We start from the raw sequence: 22787 nt of genomic DNA, 5'->3' as shown, positions 1-22787 counted from the left end.
CTCTTATTCAATAATAAGACCCTTATGACTTATTATTTTGGCCACAGTACTGATGTCCACCGCCAGCTTCATCTGTTACTCTTCGCATGACGGAACGAAGCCCCCGTAGGCGAGCCTACCAGGGGAGCCACCGCGGCTCTGACACCTCCCGCAGTGCCGTTATTGAACACGTGGAGAGATCCACAGCGGCGCAAGCAAGTCAATCCCCGTCAGCGCGCACATCAAGCGACAGCCGCGGCGTAGTGCGAAGAGACTGTCTGTCAGATCGCTGTCACGCACAAAACTGAGGAGGCGAGATATGGCTGTATTATGAATCATCATGCAAGCTGAACAATCGGCATTGCCAGAACCACGCAAGTCGAGGATTTTCTTTTGATCGAGTCTTTTCTTTTGAACATGTTAATCCAGGTGCTGTGTCAGTCCCACTATAGAGCCCTGGCATTTCCAAGCGTCTCCACAGGTGGTAAATGTAATGTCTGTTGATTCAGCATTTCTTTGTTGTAAATAACCGAGGACAAATAGCTGCAAAGCGAAAGTAGAGAATTTCCAGATTTTAGTTTTAACAATGACGGTGCGGTGGATTCGTGGGAGATGTCACGGTCACCTTGCCAGGACTGCAACTGTGAATCTGGCCCCAGATGTCACGTGAGTGTGTCCTTCTGCGATGAAATGATATCCTGTTCACGTGAGCCCAGAGCTGCATTAGGATCTGGATCACTGGGACCCTGAATAATTGGTCAGGGAAACGTAAAAACACTTCAAATATTTCTTTATAATCTTAAAATATCAACTCATTTGGTAGTTATCTATATACTGGCTTCTTTTGATACACAGTACTTGACTATCATAAATTAGGTGACCAAATTGACCAGTTGGTGTCCCTCTCTGCATCACAGGCATTCCTGTGGGGCTCGATTATTGCAGAGAAACAAAGGCCATGGTTCCCCCCCCCTCCGCTCGCCACACTGTGGTGAAATGACCGAGTCACAGCCCCATCACGCAGCACGGACACATCTGACCTGGCGCCGGCTCCGCATTCGAGCTCAGCGCTTTGCAGTCGCTTCTTGCTCCGCTCCACTTGGCCAGAGCGGGGGAAGAATCAAACTGAGTCTCTGTGCCGGGATGCAGCACAGCCAAGGCCCTGCTAAGCTCTTAACTCCTTCGTTTGTTCTGTCCACCTCGATATTTCTTGCGGTAAGCGGCTCCCAGGCATTCCTCCGGGCCTTTCCGTAATTCGCCGCATGATGCAGGCATCCGCATATTTCCACTGTCTGTTGTATGTCTGACAAACCCCAAATTTTACTCGACACTCGCATGGACCCAGACTCTCAGAGTTCTGGGAGCTGTCAGAGCAGAAACTCAACCCCCCCCCCCAACTCAAGGGGCCACAACATGAACCGGATCGCAGACGCAATCGAGCCAAGTCAGCTGAGTGGCAGTGTTATTATAATAAAGACACGAAATATGTACTCACCTTTGGCACAACACAGACAGGGGCGAAAGGTCTAGTGAATGAAAACTGGAACCTACCCCTTCTCTCCTTAAAATTTACGTTTGGCATTTGCGGCGGGTCGACGAGCACAGGAGGACCGTGATCATGTGACAGGAGCTTTAAAAATAACTAAAACACCCTGAAATTAAATCTTAAAGGGCAGAGGCAGCTTCCACGGTTCTCACAAGACAGAAGAAATGCGCCGTCTTCATCAAGACATTATTAAGTTTGAAATTACCCTTAGGTGTTAAAGAAGAAGAACCTCAAGACTCACAAATATGAACAAGCAATTATGGCTGGGGATTATATGTTCGAAGCCTCGATTATAATTAACTAAATGAGTTTTCTCCTTAAGCCGTGCAGTAATTGTACATTGACTCATCTTGCTTCAATTGTAGAAAACTCTGAGATGCCTATAAATCTCCTGCACATATGACTGTGGTAGAACCATAATCCATTGGAGACACAGAGATATACTGTTGTTATTATTAGTATCACTATGAATGTGGAGCATTATTGCAGCTGGTATAAAAAAATAAAATAACATAAAAATAAATCACACATCACAGAACAAAACAGAAAAGAATCCCCCAGCCTCTATCTGTTTAATTAGAATTCAAAAAGGAAAAACAATCAGAAAAAAAAAAATCAGAGAAACTTTAGGGTTTTTCATGCGTAGTTGCATTTCTATAATTAAAAAAATAATAATATTTGCCCTATTCCAGATTGGCATATTGAAGGAACAGCTGCAGTATCCATCTGGGGTTGATGTCGCAGCCCAGCAGCCACTAATCTAGAAGTTCCACTTTCCATATCATGCTATTGGTCGGCTGCCAGCAGTGAGAGACACCATTCCTCCCATCAGCACGTCCTTTTGCAGCAGGTTGCATGGGCTACCGTGTGTAAAGAAGGCAGTCAACTTGACAGGGAGCAAACTTGAGGAGCATGCGCTCTGCTTACAGGCATGTGGCAGGAATTCTTCACATTGTTGACTCTGTTACTGAATCAGAAGAGGCTTAAACTATAGTTAAAATATGGAAATCAATGCTAAAAATATACTGATCTTGGCATACCACAAAGCCATTGAACCATGGAGCAAAATATCCGAAGAAGCAAGCTTTTTTCTGTTCCATTAGAAAAATTATAAAGAGACTGTAGATGTGTCTGACCTACCACATGTTTATACATTCATTACATGTGCAGTGTACACACATGTATGCAAATACGGTTCCCATCATGCTTAAAAAAGCAATTGTCAAGCCTTTGTTTAAAATACAGAGATAAAGAACAAAATAAACAACAGAAATAGTTGCAGGCCCTAAATTTGAATTGGTGTGTGACATTATAATAGAAAAAGAGGGAATTATGGTGACACAACTATGAAAGAAAAAAAAAATGCATTTAAAATGTTTCAGTTAAAAAAAGATTCCTGTGGAATAAAACAGTTTCACTATAGGATAACTCAATAAAGTATGGTTCTTGGCAGCTACAAGAATGTCAAGGAACCAAATCTTCCCATTTCTGATATGAAGCCCAAGAGAAGTTGTATGGTACAGTAATCTTTTCAACTATTTTGACCCAGAGCTGGACCAAGTTTCCCGTCGGACACCAAACTGCCGAGTCAGCACAGCCATCGGTGAAATGGACCCACTTGGAGAACAATAGCACTGCGGGGATTCCTGAGATGTTCCGGAAAACTCAACACCCTCAATCATCACTTCATAATGTCCTCCTTTATTAAGTGCCTGTCGTCCACACACTTCATTGTGTTCACAGGTCCCTTGCGACCACACACATTCAGTCATTTCTGCTTATTTTATTTTATTTATTTGCCGCACAGCAGGCACACTTATCCAAGGCAACTTGCCGAGCTTACGGCTTTTACTGATTTACACAGCTGAAGGATTTTTTTATAAATATTGTTACTGAAAATAATCTGTTTAAGCGACTTGCTCAACAGTACTGTAGTTTCTTTCCCTACCAATTTTGTGGCAGTAAGTAAATAAATAAAATTATTTGCATAGAGTTTAATACAGAGGTCAGTTTGTACTTTCATGAACAGCTGAATTTAAAACTAAAAAAGACACAGATTCCTTAGCAGTTAATAGTTTATTTATAATCAGTTCTAAAATGTCCTGAGGATAATATTTTTCCATGTTTCAATTCTTTATTATTTAATTTGCATATAAAATTGTATAAATCAGAGGCATATTGGATTATCAGTTTGCTTAGTAACAATCTAAACTGCAGAGTTACAATGATGTCTCAAACAAATTACCTTAATCAGTTTATAATAGTATTATTTGCATATTTACACATGCTAATTTTTATTTGCCTCTGTTTGGATGGCATCATATTTAATTCGGGGCGCTGATTGCAGTGTGAAATTCCACCCTACATATAAATTAGTGTATTATAACTCACAAGGCTAAATTAGCACTGCACCAGCCCATTGCATAAGTATGCAATGTGGGAGCATTATTAAACCATTGTTAAAGTCTCCCTGGTCCCTAACCATTCCCACAGCCCTGTTTCGTTGCATTTGAACCAAGTCATGCAAATGTATCATGCAGACTGTAATAAAACGTAGTATTGTAATAGCAAAAAGTGACCATTTTTCAGAATGTTTTGTTTAATTTGTAAGAATTACATTAGGATTTGGGTTCAGTGATAGATATTGTTCCTTTGAGGTATTACAGTCTGTAATAAATGCTATTTCATAATGATAGAAACAACACATTTGCGGCAAAATGACGCTGTGTTATGCAGTGTTTAGTTAGCTGGTAAGTATCTTTTTGGCGTTATATAATATACTGCCAGAACCTCTGTATTCTAATACTGTCCATTTCACTTTCAATCAGTTTTTGATCATATATGTATGAATCTTTGATATACATGAAGCTGGAAGGTAAATAGGAAAATAAACAGAAATTACAGAGTCATTTTCTACATTAACTTCAGCTGGATTGGAAGAGAACAATCTAATGTGCTGTTTATAAAACGTAAAGCATACAGGGCACAATGCTTAGCCTTCAGCGGAAATGTCTCTGAAGATACTCTGTGGCAAACAGCAGTGAGTCACGGTATATGGCAGATGAAGCCTCTCAAATATTAGCTCCGGTCCTCTGAATGTGCCATCAGAGGTCACATGAATGACCCCTGAAGGCCTCAGTAACCAATGGTGGAAGCATCACCAGCTCACCAGCACCAATATTTGCTTTATATCAGAGAACAGGAGGCCTTGACCTCCTCTGAATGATGCAGGATGAACTGCTCACACAGGAAAATGGGTGACACCCACAATGGTCTAGGGCTGGACTGCAGGCGGAGCCCTGGACAAGCTCTCAGGTATGTGTAAATGATACACCACATTTTAAGGCTGAATGGAGGACATCCTTTAAAAGCAAATGCCTGATAGCACAGATGGATCAATCACACGGGCGTGATTAGCTGTAATGTTTCATTTAGGGCTGCAGCTATTGACTACTTTAGTAATTGAGTATTCTGTCGATTATTCCATCGATTAATTGAGTAATCGGATAAGAGCAATAGTAACTACAGTGGTACCTCGGTTCTCGAACTTAATCCGTTCCAAACTCCGGATCGAATCCTAAAAAGTTTGAGTTCTGATCAAATTTTTCCCATAAAAAATAATGGAAAACTAATTAATTGGTTTCCGGCCCCCCAAAAATTACACCTAAATATGTTTTTTTTTTTAGCATTTAAACACAAAATGAACAGGATAAAACAAGAGCATATACTGTACTAAACACATCTAAGCACATTTATCAAAACAGTCATTTGTAAAGTAAGAAAATAAATATCCAAACAATGTGTAAAATTTAAAAAAATTAGTAGACTTCATTTTTCGCAAACACTGCGCCAACACTGTACGCCGTGTGTAACATTTTTATTTTAACGGCTTCCAAAACGATAAAGAACGTACCCCAACACTACCCCAAGCCATGCCCCAACACTGCGCCAACACTAGACTATGCCATGCGGTCCATTGTTTATTTTTATTATTACTCTGTATTCGTTAATTTGTTCGTAAATCGCAAACTTTTAGGTTGTAACATTGGCTACCAAAATGATATAAAGTACAGTGTATTACCAGATATTTTCAATAAAAAAGCACTATCACCAACAAACGATGCTATCACAGCGAATGCGAGGCTGAGACTGAAGCGTTACCCTTTGTTTCCACTGAGAGATGTGCCACGTGACTCATTTCAACGCGCGTACAATTTATCTTAGGTTGGCGTTCACTTCTGAGATTCAGATCGAGTTCTAGGTCATTTTTTTTTTCGAACTGGTTGGTTCGACTTTTAAGAAATTCAAGTTCTAATGAGTTTGAGTACTGAGGTACCACTGTATATTAAAAAACACCTTTTGTTCAAGCGTTGTTTACAAAGGCACTTAATTATTTTTATTGGCAAATAAATTACGACAAAATTATTTAAGCTATTTTACCATAAATCTGGTAGTAAATTCACACTGAACCATTTGATATGAGGCTACCTCTAAACTGATATTTTAATCAGGTGTATTAACATGGTAGCAGTGCAGCTAACTGTAATCAAGAAGCCGTCGATAACCAGAACAACTTTATATGTTACGTTACCCTGCGTCTCATCAGTGAATTGGAATGTTGGCCTTGATAGCTGCTAAGCTACCTTCGGTCTTAAGTATTAATTATGATAAACATTAACAGCTAATGCTATGCACAAAAAAAATAAATAATATTTAGTATATTAATGACAATTTATTAATGTTTTTTAATATGTTTTTTTATTAACATATCGTTTAAAGTGCTTGGTAAGCAAAGGAAATTAACGTGATTCTATAGCGTGAATGTAAATATTTAGAACTATTCCTCGTCCCCATGACCTGGAAATTTTTTACAATGGATCCCGATGGGAGTGTCGCCACACTGTTTTTTCTACCGCTCTGCTACACGTAATGCAGCGTAAGCACACTGTGCGATCACTGAGCAGTACATAATCATGTGGATTAAACAAAGCATCATAGAAACTAATTTGCATTGAGGATTTTTAGTACTCGAGTTATTCGAGTTACTCAACAAATCATTGCAGGCCTAGTTTAAGTACAACCAATGATGTGAAAGTAGATATAACTGTTGTATTTTTGAAGTTATGAAATTCCCAGCTCTATCTGATTTATTACTACATAAATTATAGCATATTAGTCTGAGTAGATTAATGGCTGGTTTAGGGGACAACTCAGAGGGAACCAGGTTTTATGATTTATTACTAAAGGTGTTCCCCAGGATTCCATCCTTGGTCCTGATTTTTTTCCTCATTGATTATAATTAACCTGGGTAAAGAAACATCTATATTTCAGTTGAATGCCTAGGTCATTGTTGGGTGGCTCCAGGCACTGCCAACTGCTATGGATGATCTGGGTGATTTAAAACCTGTCTCCATTACCCATAAGTCCAATACCTCTAAATCTTGTGCTCAATAAATCTAATTTAAAATTTTTATAACTGATGTTAACTCAATTAAATGAATATCGTCTTACAACTATCTGGGTAGATGAATGCATAACTGTATGAAAGAATATTTTTGTAACTAATCTTGTATTTGTGGGTGCAGGGTCATTGTGCTTATGATAGTTTTATATGAATTCACAGTTAATAACATATCACTTTGTGCTGTATCCAATGGTGATAGGTACCTATTTAAGTATTTTCACACCACTACACTGTATCCTAGGTACACATACACCAGCCTGTGAAATTTGTCAATATAGCTACTACTTGTTTCTCTGAATTATTTAAAATCCACTATACGCATACTATGGCGATGTAGTTGTTTTAAATCATATGTTAATAAATACATTAAATACTGATCATTTTGGCATACAAATTAAATACTACAAACATATAAAAGTAAAAATGGATACTGCAATATAGACAGAATGAAAAATATTTTATACTTGAAATGCAAGTTTTTTGCAGATGGATTTCAAAGGAAGCAATTAGATTTTCAAAGGGACGTTAATTCCAATTATACGTAATGTGATTATGTTACTTACGGAGGGAAACAGGAAACTTTCTACAGAGAGACAGATTACAGTATTGCCTGCTTATACAGCTGGATATTTCACAACAAGTAGTGAGATGCTAACAGTGCACTCTATTCGCTCTAAAGCCTCACCCCTGCCTACGATTCACAATATTTAATTAAAACGCCTGGCAGCCAGCCGTTTGTCGTCCTTCTGTTTCTCTTTAGGAACGTTCCTTCACCTGTGAGGAAAAAACATGTTTGTGTGCACTTGCTCTGCATAAGTAAGGGATAATGTACAGGCAGCCGGTAGTTATCGCAGAAATAATTTCGCGATAACTACCGGCTGCCTGTACATTATCCCGCTTATTACACGGCTACTTGCCACATAAGGAAAAAAACTGGACATGAATATGAATTTGAAACATTTTATTGGCATATTTGTTTTAGATTAACATTTTTAAACGGTAATCTTTGTTGGCGCGGAGGGATTTTAAACATACAAGTAGTACCGGCTATGCGTTATTACTTTGGAGCGGTTATTATTTGAAAAGAACGAACCTGAAAATGTCTCAACTGACCAATCAGAATCAAGCATTCCAGAGAGCCGTGTAATAATTAATGAGATTGGTCAGTTGAAATACCCCGAGCACTTATTCTTTTTTGCACCAACAGCTACAGCAGGATGGAACTGCTCATGCTGGATGTGGCAGCAGCACTAACGCATCCAGATTGGCTGTTTCAGAAGTGCATCTCTCTCCTTTTACTGATCAGTCATTCGTTTGTGAATTCTGACAAAATGCGGAAAGAACACAATGGCCACAGGTTTTTTTTTTTCTGCATTTCATGATTTACCACAGGCCAGCTGCTACTTTTCTATTGTGTATCCATCTTCTGTAACCACTTGTCCTATTCAGGGTCACAGTGGGGCCCAAGCTTATGGGCACAACCCAGGATGGGGCACCAACCCATTGCAGGGCACACTACCACGTCATTCACATGTTTTTGGATTGTGAGGGGGGGACTCCAGAATGACATGGGGAGAAGAAATTACAGGCTCCACACTGGGAGCCAAGGCAGAGACTCAAACCCTGGTCCCACAGGTGAAAGGCAACAGTGCTAACTACTATGCCACCAAACCACCTATTGAGGATGTAGAATTTTTTAAACATACTAAAATTATTAAAACACATAGATGCAATTTTTTTGTGGTCTATATGCCCATCTATCGATCCATTTTATGTACCCACTTTTCCTCTCTAGGATTGTCGGGGTCCGAGGCTTATGCTGGAAGTTATTGGCACAATTTGGAAAATAGTATTAATAGTATTATGTTACTCACTGAGGTAAACTGGAAACTGTCTGCCATCACGGCGCACACCCATGTACACACCTACAGACAATCTGGTAACTCAAATTAACCTCAGCATGTTTTTGGACTGTGAGGGGGAAACCCTACGATGACATGGGGAGAACATGCAAACTCTGCACACACACAGCCGGGCAGAGACTCGAAACCTGGTCTTAGAGGTGGGAAGCAACAGCACTAATCACAGCACTCAAACATATGACAAAATACTCCTAGTGCAGAACTGATGTGTTTAAGCGGCAACATTTTGGTTATGTTTTTCCAAGATTGAGACATCTTCTGAAGGGGCGTTGACTTATAGCCAAAGGGCCGGGGGGGGGGGGGGGGTTGACAGGTGCCAGCGTTGAAGCCTGCCTTGGGTGCCACATGGGACCCGTATCATATATTAAAATGCTTGTTTTAAATATAAATATCGTTGTAAATATCAAACAGTGTTCAGCCCTCTGCGGGATTATGTTGTATTTTTCATTTCAGGGTCATTGTTTGTTTCCAGCACTAATTCCAGCACGCTTGTGTTCCCAGGACACCAATACTAATTTAGATAAAATAAACAAAAGTAATAATTAAACACGCCTCAGCGAGGATTATTTATTACCACAGTCACACTAAAAAACCCATTCCGATATGATAACTCAGTCAAGTCCTTATTTACCCGGCTTTAGCTTGCATCCAGGAGACCAGCATTGTGTACATTGTATCTATCAAGCCTGCATTCGCATTGCATCTAGCAGACCCACATTCGCATTGCATCCAGGAGACCAGCATTCACATTGCATCTAGCAAGGCTGCATTCGCATTGACTCTAGCAGACCAGCATTCGCATTGCATCTAGCAGACCAGCATTCACATTGCATCTAACAGACCAGCAATGGCATTGCATCTAGCAGACCTGCATTCACATAGCATCTAGGAGACCACCATTCACATTGCATCTAGCAAGGCTGCATTCGCATTGCGAGTAGCAGACCAGCATTCGCATTGACTCTAGCAGACCAGCATTCGCATTGACTCTAGCAGACCAGCATTCGCATTGACTCTAGCAGACCAGCATTCGCATTGCATCTAGCAGACCTGCATTCACATAGCATCTAGCAGACCTGCATTCACATAGCATCTAGCAAGGCTGCATTCGCATTGCGAGTAGCAGACCAGCATTCGCATTGACTCTAGCAGACCAGCATTCGCATTGCATCTAGCAGACCTGCATTCACATAGCATCTAGGAGACCAGCATTCACATAGCATCTAGGAGACCAGCATTCGCATTGCATCTAGGAGACCAGCATTCGCATTGTATTTAGCAGACCTGCATTCACATAGCATCTAGCAGAACAGCATTCGCATTGCATCTAGCAGACCTGCATTCACATAGCATCTAGCAGACCTGCATTCACATAGCATCTAGGAGACCAGCATTCACATAGCATCTAGGAGACCAGCATTCGCATTGCATCTAGCAGACCTGCATTCACATTGCATCTAGCAAGGCTGCATTCACATAGCATCTAGGAGACCAGCATTCACATTGCATCTAGCAAGGCTGCATTCACATAGCATCTAGCAGACCTGCATTCACATAGCATCTAGGAGACCAGCATTCGCATTGCATCTAGCAGACCTGCATTCACATAGCATCTAGGAGACCAGCATTCGCATTGCATCTAGCAGACCTGCATTCACATAGCATCTAGCAGACCTGCATTCACATAGCATCTAGGAGACCAGCATTCGCATTGCATCTAGGAGACCAGCATTCACATAGCATCTAGGAGACCAGCATTCGCATTGCATCTAGCAGACCTGCATTCACATAGCATCTAGCAGACCTGCATTCACATAGCATCTAGGAGACCAGCATTCGCATTGCATCTAGGAGACCAGCATTCGCATTGTATTTAGCAGACCTGCATTCACATAGCATCTAGCAGACCAGCATTCGCATTGCATCTAGCAGACCTGCATTCACATAGCATCTAGCAGACCTGCATTCACATAGCATCTAGCAGACCAACATTCGCAGTGCATCTAGCAGACCTGCATTCGCATTGTATTTAGCAGACCTGCATTCACATAGCATCTAGCAGACCAGCATTCGCATTGCATCTAGCAGACCAGCATTCGCATTGCATCTAGCAGACCAGCATTCGCAGTGCATCTAGCAGACCTGCATTCACATAGCATCTAGGAGACCAGCATTTGCATTGCATCTAGCAGACCTTCATTTGCATTGTATTTAGCAGACCTGTATTTGTATTGCATTTAGCACCCATGTGTTTAGCAGATCCACATTTACAGTGCAATATGCACAGCTGCATTTGCATTGCATTTAGCTGAGCAGCATTTAGCACATATGTACTTACATTGCATTTAGCAGACATTTTGCAGAACCTCATCCAAAACTACATGCATTTTTATGGAACTGGATATTTAAACAGGATTTATTCTGGTTAGATTCCTTGCCCAAGTGTACAACAGCAGCACCTTTTTATTCATGATAAATGCTGCATACTGTAAATGTTCCTTGCTGCCCCCTACAGGCCCACTTGTGTCACTGACTGATATCAGTGGAATTTCCCATGGGCCCTCATACACAGACGCATTTGCAGCCATAATGTTGCCTGCCAGCCTCTGCCCCATCCCAGTGACCTGGAGTCATTGGGTGGCCCGCCACCATCAGCCCGGAAGATTGTCCTATTGGTCTTCAGCACCATTAATTCTTGCTGTCAGCTTCCATCACGGTACGGCGCCGATCTCTCTATACACATAAATCCGAGCAGGAAAAGCACCTGGAAGTCGGAGCGGGGACAGAAAAGTAAGATTGTTCTCCACAGGGGGGCCCCTGTGATTGCTTTCCTTGACAGCCCGCATGGGGCTAAATCAAAATGCTATCAGCCAGCGAGGCACCCTGCTCCGTAAAGCACTAATTATTTATCGATGGGGGGAGGCGAAAGGAAGGCGGGCCTGCAAAGTCAACACTGCCTCACATATTCAGGGGCCTGGAAGGAAGATTGAGGGGAGGGCCCCCCCCCCACTGCATACCCCTTGACTTCCTGTGCACAGAGGAAAAGCGGTTACACTTTTCCAAAGGCTGTTTTTGAATGAGATTCTCAAGAGGGGAAGAACGTGCGTGTGTGGGGGTGTGTTCACGTGTATTTTTGAGTATACGGATACCATCTACACTATCCTGCGCTATAAATGGCAGTACGTGTCCGCCGCGTTATTTTCTGGCCGGCGTCGAGTGTTAGCGAAAAATGTATGGCTGCCAGTTCCCATTTGTGTGGTAGGATATCCGCATGTCTGACCTCAGACACTGATGCGCTGCTGTAATCAGTATTCAAGCAAAAACAGTCGCCTTATCATCCATCCGAGAGTGCCTACCTTATATATTAGCCGAGTAATAGGTTTACAGATTCGCTTGTAGATTTGTCACACCGGGGATCCATCTTGGCTCAGAAAATTCTCTCATAGTAGTCCTTATATACAAACACTGTTTGTGGGCAAAACAAGAAACTGAGTCCTTGCTGGAAAAGGAATGCTCCGCAAATTGTTAGGTAATTGCCTGTTTTTTTATTTATAAACTCATCTTGTTAGGCATGTTTGCTGGGGAATAATCGCCCTGACAGATTTGCTCATGTTTGTTTAACCGGGGCCAGGATGTCCATGGTGTTGTGGGATATCGCTGAGTTGTACATCAGACATATTTTCACAGGAAGGATGTAAAATAATAATAATCCAATTTCAGGTATTTCACTTCTGATATCAGAGAAACTTTTCTTTAGAAAGAACCTGCAGTTTTGAAATTAAATGGCATAAACCGAAAATAGGTAATGTAATGTATCTCACTTGGGGGAAGGTTTATCAAAAATGGTAAGAAAAACAAAAATACTAATATAAAAAGCTTATACCCACAAACAGGGGTGAGATATTGTTTCTGGTTATCTGATTCAGCACCTTTCTGAGACAAAATTATATTCACACAGAAATCATCTCAGTATCTTCTAATATACAGTATGGTGTGCAATATATTTCATAAATATGCATTCAGGTACAGGGTAATCAATACCATAAAACCGAAAAATGATCTTTTGCAGTCCTTGAGCAGCTAAGGAATTGTGACTTGGTTTAAATAACGAAGCAGTTTTCTAAATCTAAGAAAGTGGTGGGCTGCCCACCAATCTAGACCTCACCTGACATTTTAAAATAGCAAAATTACTTATATATTTGGTGTTAAAACTGGAATTTAAAAAATGTTTCAACAGTTGATTGATTTAACTTAATCTTGCAGTCCTATAGAGATTAAGTGGTGGGAAAATTAATTTCATGCTATAATATTAATTTTATGAGTATCAACAATATTACATTATTGCAAAACCCTCCAGACCACCACGAAAGGACATAGTCTAGTTTTCATGTTGAGCCCAACAAAAGAACTTGGTTACCTGTGTATGGTACACAATTTGTATCAAAGGAATGAGCTCCAAAAAAAAACCAACAGACGAGATGAAATCTAAAACAGAAGTGGGTTCCCTTCTGTCATCCGCAGAGACTCTGTGGATTGAAATGCTTCCAGATCAAAGCAGGGTAAGGGCAAGCCACTCCCAAAAATGACCGCTCCACTTTCAGAAGGTGAAAGAAAAAGTTTGGGGCTCCATAAACTACTGAAGACAGTGATGAGCTCTTCATAAGACAGAAAACAGAAGCACTGCGATAATGACAACCCTTATAGGTTATGCTTATCACATGACCAGGGCCATGAGGCTCACCAGAGAGAGACAGCACGTAACTGGATATTAATGAGGCATTTTATGATGCCCAAATGTTAGTAATCACTATAAAATCGGCATATCCTTATGTTTAATAATCATGTTGGACTTTAAACTGCAAAAAGCACCACCACACCGCCGACATTTTTTTACCGTGTTGATCCACAAGATCTCCTCTTTTAGAAGATGTTGTAGCTGCTGAGCTGTTCCTTTCTTCACTGCGACTTCAGTGCATATCGCATATCACACTGAAGTATACCAAACCATAGTATACCAAAACAGTATTATGTGGTGTGCTCTGCCTACAGTGCATATCACACTGAAGTATACCAAAATTTAGTATGCCAGAATATTGTTATGTGGTATGCTCTGCTAACAGAATTTAATAAACGTAAAGATACACCAACTTTATACAGCTTTGTAACTTTTGGGTCTATTTTAGCCATACCACCAACCTGCTTACCAAAATGTGGGCGTAAATAAACATCCATATAGTACTGAACAGCTGGCGTGTGGCGAAATGGTTCGCCTGTCATCTGAAGCTCTGGGGATTATTGCACACGCGTGATATAATATCACCCAGCCCTAACTTACAGTATTATTTGGCAATACATGCCTGCCTTTGTTACTTCACATGAATGTCCATAATGAATTTCTACGTCCTAGAGTGTCGTGGTGCGCGGCTTAGTCTGCTGGCTGCAGTGCCCATGCTCTGAAATCCCTGGCTAGACAGAGTGATTTCACTATTGGGCCCTTGAACAAGGCCCTGTGCCCCTAATTGCTTCAGAGACCCTGAATTCTCAGTTATACATCATTACTTTGGATAAAAGCATATGTTAAATGTAATGACTGTTGGGAGCGATATATGCCAAAATGAGAAAAGGAAAGCTTTGAAAAAAAAAATTCTAAACACCATCCAAGTCACGTATCATATTCCAAGTGAAATATCTGTATTTTCAAAATATATATACTTTTTTAATTGTTTCAGGAGCCAACATCTCCAGCTGAACCGTTTGGTGCACGTGCCTACGATTGCAGGCCATTGCCACTTGTGCATGATGGCGGAAAATATTTGCAAATTAGTAACCAGGTGGAAGACGTCATCTTTGGCGGGCTGCCACCTCCAGGCGCCTAAGCACTTAACGGGAAACACAAACAGACTTAATGCAAAATCACCTCCGGAGTTGACTCACTCCCCGGAGCAGAAAGCACCCACAGATTTGCTTCCTGGCCAGTGTGCCATCACACAGGTTGGTACAGTGGCATGGCCCCCCCTGCCACATACCTTCTTAAGGATTATAAATGTTTTTACCCACTGTGATTAAGATCAGGCTCGCAGCCATTACGCTAATGGAAATGCATTTTAATTAATTACGTACTCATTTGCATTGTGTGTTAATTATCCGAATCGCTTAGTCTCATCCACACATTCTAATTACTACCCAGAGCTCAATGAATCAGATGATTTCCCTTAAATAAAGACGTTTGTTTTTTGATTCTGCAAACATGGGAATCTCTTAAAAATGGAGTTATGTGGACCGCAGCTAGTTAACTGGATTGGTTTGGTTTCACGGATAAGAATGAGTGAGTAATGGTGGGAATTGAACAAACTACTACACATTTTAACCATGATTGCTAGTAATAAAAGAAACATTTTAAAAAATAAATATTTAACGCAGAGCAAATCTAGGTTATGGCACTGAGCAAACACGCGGATTTCGGAAATTGAGTTGTTAACAGCGTGAGCCATCGTACTTTTGTCGCGGCCTGTCTCAAATTTGGGTCCTTCCGGATAAACAGGATGCTGACTGAAATGCTTGGGTGCAGGTTTGGCAGGGGAGATGCGTTACCGTTAATGTTTAAGTGGCGTCACACCCCCCACACACACACACACACACAGACTCGAACGAGACCGGCGCCTTCGCTCAGCCACTAACCTGAGGATGAAGGAGTCCACGGGAAAGAAAGACGGGGTTGAGAGGTATGCACTGAAGACGTCCCGCTGCCTTACGGGTCCCGACGGCACCTGTACCACAAAGTTCTTGTCCAGACGGTGATCGGCCAGTGGTAGAACCGGGGATCCCTGGCAGAGCCTCACATTGCCGATCCTCCGCATGGGCGAGCTGAAAGGCCCTGCCTGCTCCAAGCGGATGCCGCTGCCTTTGCGTGGGTCTTCGGCACCACACTGCCCCCCCTCGGCAGACTGCAGGAGGTAGTACAGCTCCACTGGGGTGCCCTCGGGCTGCCCGGGAGCCCTCTGCCTGCCTGGCACCACGCTGGGCGGGCTGAACCAGCCAGCCAGGGGCTCTAGCTCAGCCACGCAAAGGCCCAGCTCCCCACGGAGCCGGCACGTGCCCCGCACCTCCTGGGTCTCGTGGAAGGCGAACATCTGGACGCAGGGTAGCCGGTCGGCCACACTGTAGTCATCCCAGTCGCGACCTGCCACATAGAACAGCACCTGCACCTTGGGCCAGCCCGGGTAGATCCTGTCGCCTAGGATGAAGGCCTGCACCTTCCAGTTGAAGGTGAACATGGAGGAGGGCACGAGAGGGCCCGGCGGCTGCAACAGCTCCAGGGGCACAGGCCGCGCCACAGAGAGCGGCCCATAGCTGGCGTTGACTGACGGAACATGGCGCGCTTGATACACAAAGAAAGCCTCGGTCCGCAACTGCAGGCTTGAGTTCCGCATGAAGTCCTGGTTAGCCTCCTTGAGGAAGAAGGCCAGGTCAGCATCCAACACCTGGTAGTCAACCGGCAGGTAGGTGGGGGTGGACGAGAACCTCGGCAAGGACTCCAGGATACCTCGACAGTCGACTGCTGCAAGAGAAGGACCAACGTCAGACTTGTAGGCATAAAGCAAACCTAAGTTAATATAAAAACACCTTCTCACAATACCAGAAGATGTTGCCAGATTCTAGAAAATCTGAAAACACTGGAGGTTTCTCAGACATGTAGAATGACTTTCAGAAGATATCTAGGATTTGCAATTTTCGCGCTCATAGGAAATATGTAAAGCTTGCATCCCGTATCAATTCAGAATCAGAATCCTTTTATTCACCATGTACAAAAACTACCAGGGATTTGTCTTGGTCATGGCATGAGTATACAATTTAAACAACATCAAGACAAAAATATACAAAACAATAAATAGAATAAAAATAAAAAAGACAGAGAATAAGAATATGTACTATCATTAAATAAATAAACAGGGAGGCATATAAATCTTTTCCCTTCATTCAGTAATTTGAGACGTCTAGCATGGGCAGTCAGTTTGAGTGTGGAGCATCATAGGTGCAAAGAGTTAAAGGCTCAAATTCCACCAGGGGACGTGCTGTTGTACCTGTTGGAGACATTAATCGGAGTCACATACATGTACATCACCTGCGTAAAACTTCCAGCTGCAAGTGAGAGTAAACTGTAAGCTGCGCATTTTGCTTTTGGATAACAACAGCTGCCGAAAGGAGACCCAGGTAAGCCATGAGATTAGATTGGATCAGGATTCCCTCTCTGTCAGCTGGTGGGAAACCAGATGTTGACATTTTGCGGTTTTCCTCAACACATCTGCGCAGTTTATAAATCTGTGCTGCGGCATCTTTGGTCTGTTAGGCTAATCCCAGTTACATTGTTTTTTTTGTATGATGCTATTTAAGACACTTTATTTTGTCTCCTTCCACCTCCTCCATTGTTACCGGTACACAACAAGTGGCAAGTGTACTTTAAAAAAAAAAAAAGAAGAAGAAGAAATAGAAAGAGATCCGGGACAGGATCCAGTCACAGGGAAACTGGAGAATTAATCTCCCGGCTTGTTGTCCAGATGGATGATTAATTTCCCCGTTCTTGAGCGCTGGGACGCAAAGTGAATTAATGCGCTCGGCGGGGGATGTTCCATCACAGAAAACAAGTAATGACACACAGCGCTGTTCTCCGCTGCACAGAGTCCATCTGATTTTGCACGCATCAGGGTCCTCTCTTATATGTAAATGGGGCTCAGCGCACATGGAGGTGTGCTCACGCGCTCTCGCTCCATCTCCTAATCTGTCCGACGCAACATCAAGCGCTTCTTCCTGCTGGCTGGCCAGTCAGTCGGAGTTTTTTTCCACTGCTCCTCCAGTTCTCCCACCATAAGCCTCTGTTTCCTCTATGCTGACTTTTTCAGTTCTGTAACTTTAATTGCGTCTGAGGCCTCACTATTAATTTTATTTGTTTGTGTCAACTTGTAATGCTTCTGGATGATATTTTAAGCACCGTGTTGGAAAGCCGTATAAAAATGAATTAAACTGAACTACTGAGGAATTTAATTAAACTGAGCTATTTCACAGCTTTGAACTGTGATTTCTGCATTGCCTCCTCATCCCCCCCCTTTGCTCGAGACAACATTACAGGGTTAGTTAAAAAATTCCTCCAAAATAAAAATTTAAATGGAAAAAACAAATCAAACTGACTGATACCTGTCCCAGATTTCCGTGACCCCGGCTGAGGATGGATCAGTGTAACTTTCAGTAAGTGTATAATCAAGCCATTAGGGCAATCAGCTACGGAAAATAGGAAATCAATGAGAGGGAACTAGTTTGATGGCAACGCCGGGTGTGGGAAGGGACAGGGGCCGCGAGTGGGTTTGCTAGAAGGATAGCAACAGAGACAAGCAATCCGTCGGGACTGATCCATCCAAATGAGGCAGCCCCATGCGCACAAGTTGAAAGAAAGCACCGGATTCATTAGGAAGTCCACAATCAGCCTCGTAGGAGGCTCTGACCTTCTCCCGGAGAACAGTCAGGCCTCATAATGGGACCGCCCGCATCCTCCTGTCCACCCTCCGCTGACTACAGGGCGATTTCATTTCCTTTTGCCGGTGCACTAAATCATCGCCATGACCATTTTACAAATCAATGAAGTAGCTGTGATTCACAGCGCCCACTCGACCCCATGCTGGTCACTCGTACCCGCCAACCCATGAGGGGAGCCAAGAACGAACACCCCACCAACACCACCTTTAACATCCTGCTCATTTTGAAGGACAAACACAAAGTCTTTCATTGACAGATTGTTTTTCTGTAAGCTGGCGAGGCTGTTGCGGGTGGCACAGTGAATCACTGGGTAGTACTGTAGCCTCACACAGCACTGTGACTCGCTGGATAGCACTGTATAGTACTGGATAGCACTCACACAATACTGACTCACTGTGTAGTATTGAAGCCTCACACAGTACTGTGACTTGCTGGGTAGTACTGTAGCTTCACACAGTACTGTGACTTTCTGGGTAGTACTGTAGCCTCACACAGTACTCTGACTTGCTGGGTAGTACTATAGCCTCACACAGTACTGTGACTTGCTGGGTAGTACTGTAGCCTCACACAGTACTCTGACTTGCTGGGTAGTACTGTAGCCTCACACAGTACTCTGACTTGCTGGGTAGTACTGTAGCCTCACACAGTACTGTGACTTGCTGGGTAGTACTGTAGCCTCACACAGTACTCTGACTTGCTGGGTAGTACTATAGCCTCACACAGCACTGTGACTCGCTGGATAGCACTGTATAGTACTGGATAGCACTCACACAATACTGACTCACTGTGTAGTATTGAAGCCTCACACAGTACTGTGACTTTCTGGGTAGTACTGTAGCCTCACACAGTACTCTGACTTGCTGGGTAGTACTATAGCCTCACACAGTACTGTGACTTGCTGGGTAGTACTATAGCCTCACACAGTACTCTGACTTGCTGGGTAGTACTGTAGCCTCACACAGTACTGTGACTTGCTGGGTAGTACTGTAGCTTCACACAGTACTGTGACTTTCTGGGTAGTACTGTAGCCTCACACAGTACTCTGACTTGCTGGGTAGTACTATAGCCTCACACAGTACTGTGACTTGCTGGGTAGTACTGTAGCCTCACACAGTACTCTGACTTGCTGGGTAGTACTGTAGCCTCACACAGTACTGTGACTTGCTGGGTAGTACTATAGCCTCACACAGTACTGTGACTTGCTGGGTAGTACTGTAGCCTCACACAGTACTCTGACTTGCTGGGTAGTACTGTAGCCTCACACAGTACTGTGACTTGCTGGGTAGTACTGTAGCCTCACACAGTACTGTGACTTGCTGGGTAGTACTATAGCCTAACGCCTCCAGGGCTGAGGACTGGTTACTCTAGTTACTGCAGCTTCCTCCTACGGTTGAAAAACATGAATAGGGGCCACTGAAATTCCTGTAGTGTGTGTCTACGTGTTCTGCAATAGACATCCCACCCAGAGAGCCTTCTTCCTAGTACTTCCTGGGCTAGGCTCCAACCTGCCCCTGTACTGGATAAGCATTTATGGAAGACAGACAGATCTTTCAGGTGATGTCTGTGAGGCTGTTTCAAGTCAGTTCTGCAGGGTTCTTTCAGGTAAACGTGCAAGCCCTAAAAACACAGCATTTCAAAAATGGCATGAGGCCTTTGCGGGCTCCCAGTGCACGCTGATGCAGGGATGCTGCCTGTGCTCACAGAGATCACCAGGCTCTCAGGTACTTGCTCTCTACTTGGTTTGCCTGAGGTAAAGAAAAAAAAAAGAAGTCGGCTGTTTGATTTTTGGGCTTGACTTTCAGAGATCAAAGTCGTCCTGTGTGTCCCATGATAGCAAAATGTCTGTTCCCATCTCCCTGGCTGTCTTTAACCATTAACCAAGACAGACAGACCAAAGGACTCTCACTGTAGACAAAAGCACAGCTAAATTAATCACTGCTTTATGTGGCTTGTTTTCTAACTGCATGTGGCGTTAAATACTTCAGCTTAAATGCAGCATTAAATACTCTATAGGTTAAATATACATGTAAACGTGTGACTTCAACAGGCAAAGACCTTCATGTTAGTTTCTTGCAGCTCCATTGATGCTAAGTCCCATCGACGAAAATGCTTAACAAGTCGAGACGTTATTAAGACGTAATGTGTGCTTCTATGTGCAAAACAAAGCATGCGGCATGGACAGCGGACGCTGGCATCGGTGTTAGCAATTCAGCTAATGAGCTTAATGGACAGGAAACAACAGAGTGTATTATAGCAAGCTAGGCTGAGCTTGCTTAATTTCTGTAGGCGAGTCCGAGACAGTTCTGAACACTTAGCACAAAGGAAAGCAGAAACAATTATGATTAAATAAATGAGCTGGATTTTAATCACAATGATTAGCACAGTGGAAGCTTTTATATATTAAAAAAATAAAACACATTTTTCAAAATCATATTCCTCTGTTGTTAGGGGGCATTATAGTCATAGAAAATGAGAAGTGAAACCAGAAGCCCGATAGCTGTTATTTGATGTAATAGACAGCCTGGAATGGACATTGGGGGTAGATTTGATCTACGGCGCAGAAAGCAGGAACAGACCTTGTGTGGTTACAGTATATGCAGGTTCGCCCCACAACCAGGAATATTATCATTATTTCAGCTGTATGAGAGAAACCAAATGAATCTTTGAAATGTTCAGCATTCGCAAATGCATGGGAGGGGGCGGATTTTACAGCGGGCGAAGGGAAGGGGAGAAGGCTTCAGGAAATAAAATGGGACCAGTATGAAAGATTAAGAAGCAACAAATATTTGGGCTGAGATATGTCGAGATGGTAGACAAAACCGTGCTAGACTCCAGGTGAGGACATGGGTTAGCAAACGGGGGGCAAGTTATTTTTCTTAAACCCATCTGACAGCAGGTCGCTGTGTCCCACAGCTCCATCTGAGAAATCCACGCAAGAGTAACTACCTGGGCTATTTTTTTTACCTCGTTTTGAGAAAATGACGTTAGGGAGGCGTTTCATCCAAAGAACGACAGCTGACAGATCCGCAATGTATTTTTAATGAACATCCCAAGCAAGTTCTTAACAGCTTTTAAGGTCTTTCTACATATTTCTCCACGTTTTTCAACGACCATGCCAGAGATCTGTGAACAGGCCCAGAGGTAGCTCCGCAGTACGTATATAAGCCTAAACAGAAAGACAACTGTCTGATTCCTATTCCCTCAGCAGGAACTGTATGTATGTAAATCTCAGATTGCCTCAGAATCTGGGAATTGGTTCTGAATTTATAACCTTCAGATGACGAGTGCATCAAGCATGTGAGAGCAAAATAGAACGGAGAGGGAAAAAATATAAGTCAGTTTGAAATATGATTAAATTCAGACAGGCTTCAGGGGGAATGAAAGTGTTATATATCGACCAGAGCCCAAGTTATCTTCCTCTTCTTGGGAGCCCTGAGGAAAAATACTTTCTTTTAACCCGCTTTTTGTGCCAAGCCATGAAGGAAAAGTTAGCAGTGGTATTCTTCGAGATTTATTAGCAACAGACATACATTTTTAAATAGTTTCCAGGTCCCAGCAGCTAGCAAGGTATCGTCTTTAGCTATACAGCTAGCTGAAAATTAAACATTTGTTTTCAGCGATTTGCTTAGGACAAATGCTTTCTAAACCAGCAGAGTAATGCGATGCAATATCGCTAGCAGGAGGTGCCATGCGTATGTGACAGGCTTGTAGGGTCTAGATTTAACACAATGGACACAGATAATGGGGTAGAAAGGAGTCTCAGGCCTGGCCAGTTAGTCAATTAAATTTCAGTTTCAGAAATACATGTTTGAAGACACCCTGTGCAAGTATGACGCTGACTTTTACAATGACAACTTCCTAAAGATCCCCAGATTCTGTTTACAGGCACGGACTGTCACACTAAAATGTACTGGCTTTCTTTTTGACTTACCTAATTGCGAAATAATTATCTGGCATGGTAGTGATTTATATTTCTCTAAAAAATTAAAGGTCAGCAGGCGAAATAAAGCACCCACCATTGTGCCGGTCATGCCTGGCTGCTTAAAGCTATGCGAGCATTTATTCAACATACGCTTATAAAAAGAGGTAATCATCTGCAGGCGACAGACGAATGAATCGGTCGAGAATACATGGAAAACAAACAAACATCGTAAACAGATATAGCCTAGCCTGCAGTCACTGGGAGATCATTCCGGAGCGTTGAACCAACATGTGGTCAATCGACGTCTCACCTCTGTGAGGCGAGTTATGTTTTGGGAGTCTTGTTCCCATGGCATTTGTTTGGCCAATTTCCTGAGCGTTAACCGGTGACCATACTGGTACGGCAGCATAGTTTCGGCACCATCCGCTT

At 42.7% G+C, this 22787-nt stretch overlaps 1 protein-coding gene across 3 annotated transcripts in view; it reads right to left on the bottom strand.

Annotated features, from left to right (window-relative positions):
- The window catches only part of LOC111851774 (transmembrane protein 132D-like), a 176596-nt gene that overhangs the window by 115659 nt on the left and 38150 nt on the right, over positions 1–22787 (bottom strand). For 2 of the 3 annotated variants that reach the window (XM_023826995.2, XM_023826996.2), the window contains exon 2: positions 15590–16469. In XM_023826995.2, the coding sequence (XP_023682763.1) occupies positions 15590–16469 (880 nt within the window). The remainder of the gene's footprint in view (positions 1–15589; positions 16470–22787) is intronic. The other variant, XM_023826997.2, reaches the window with a different exon arrangement.

Source organism: Paramormyrops kingsleyae, chromosome 2 (assembly GCF_048594095.1).
Source record: "Paramormyrops kingsleyae isolate MSU_618 chromosome 2, PKINGS_0.4, whole genome shotgun sequence".
NCBI classification, from domain to species: Eukaryota; Metazoa; Chordata; class Actinopteri; order Osteoglossiformes; family Mormyridae; genus Paramormyrops; species Paramormyrops kingsleyae.
The sequence above is the reverse complement of the archived record's forward strand: the minus strand, read 5'-3'. Positions and strand labels throughout refer to the sequence as shown.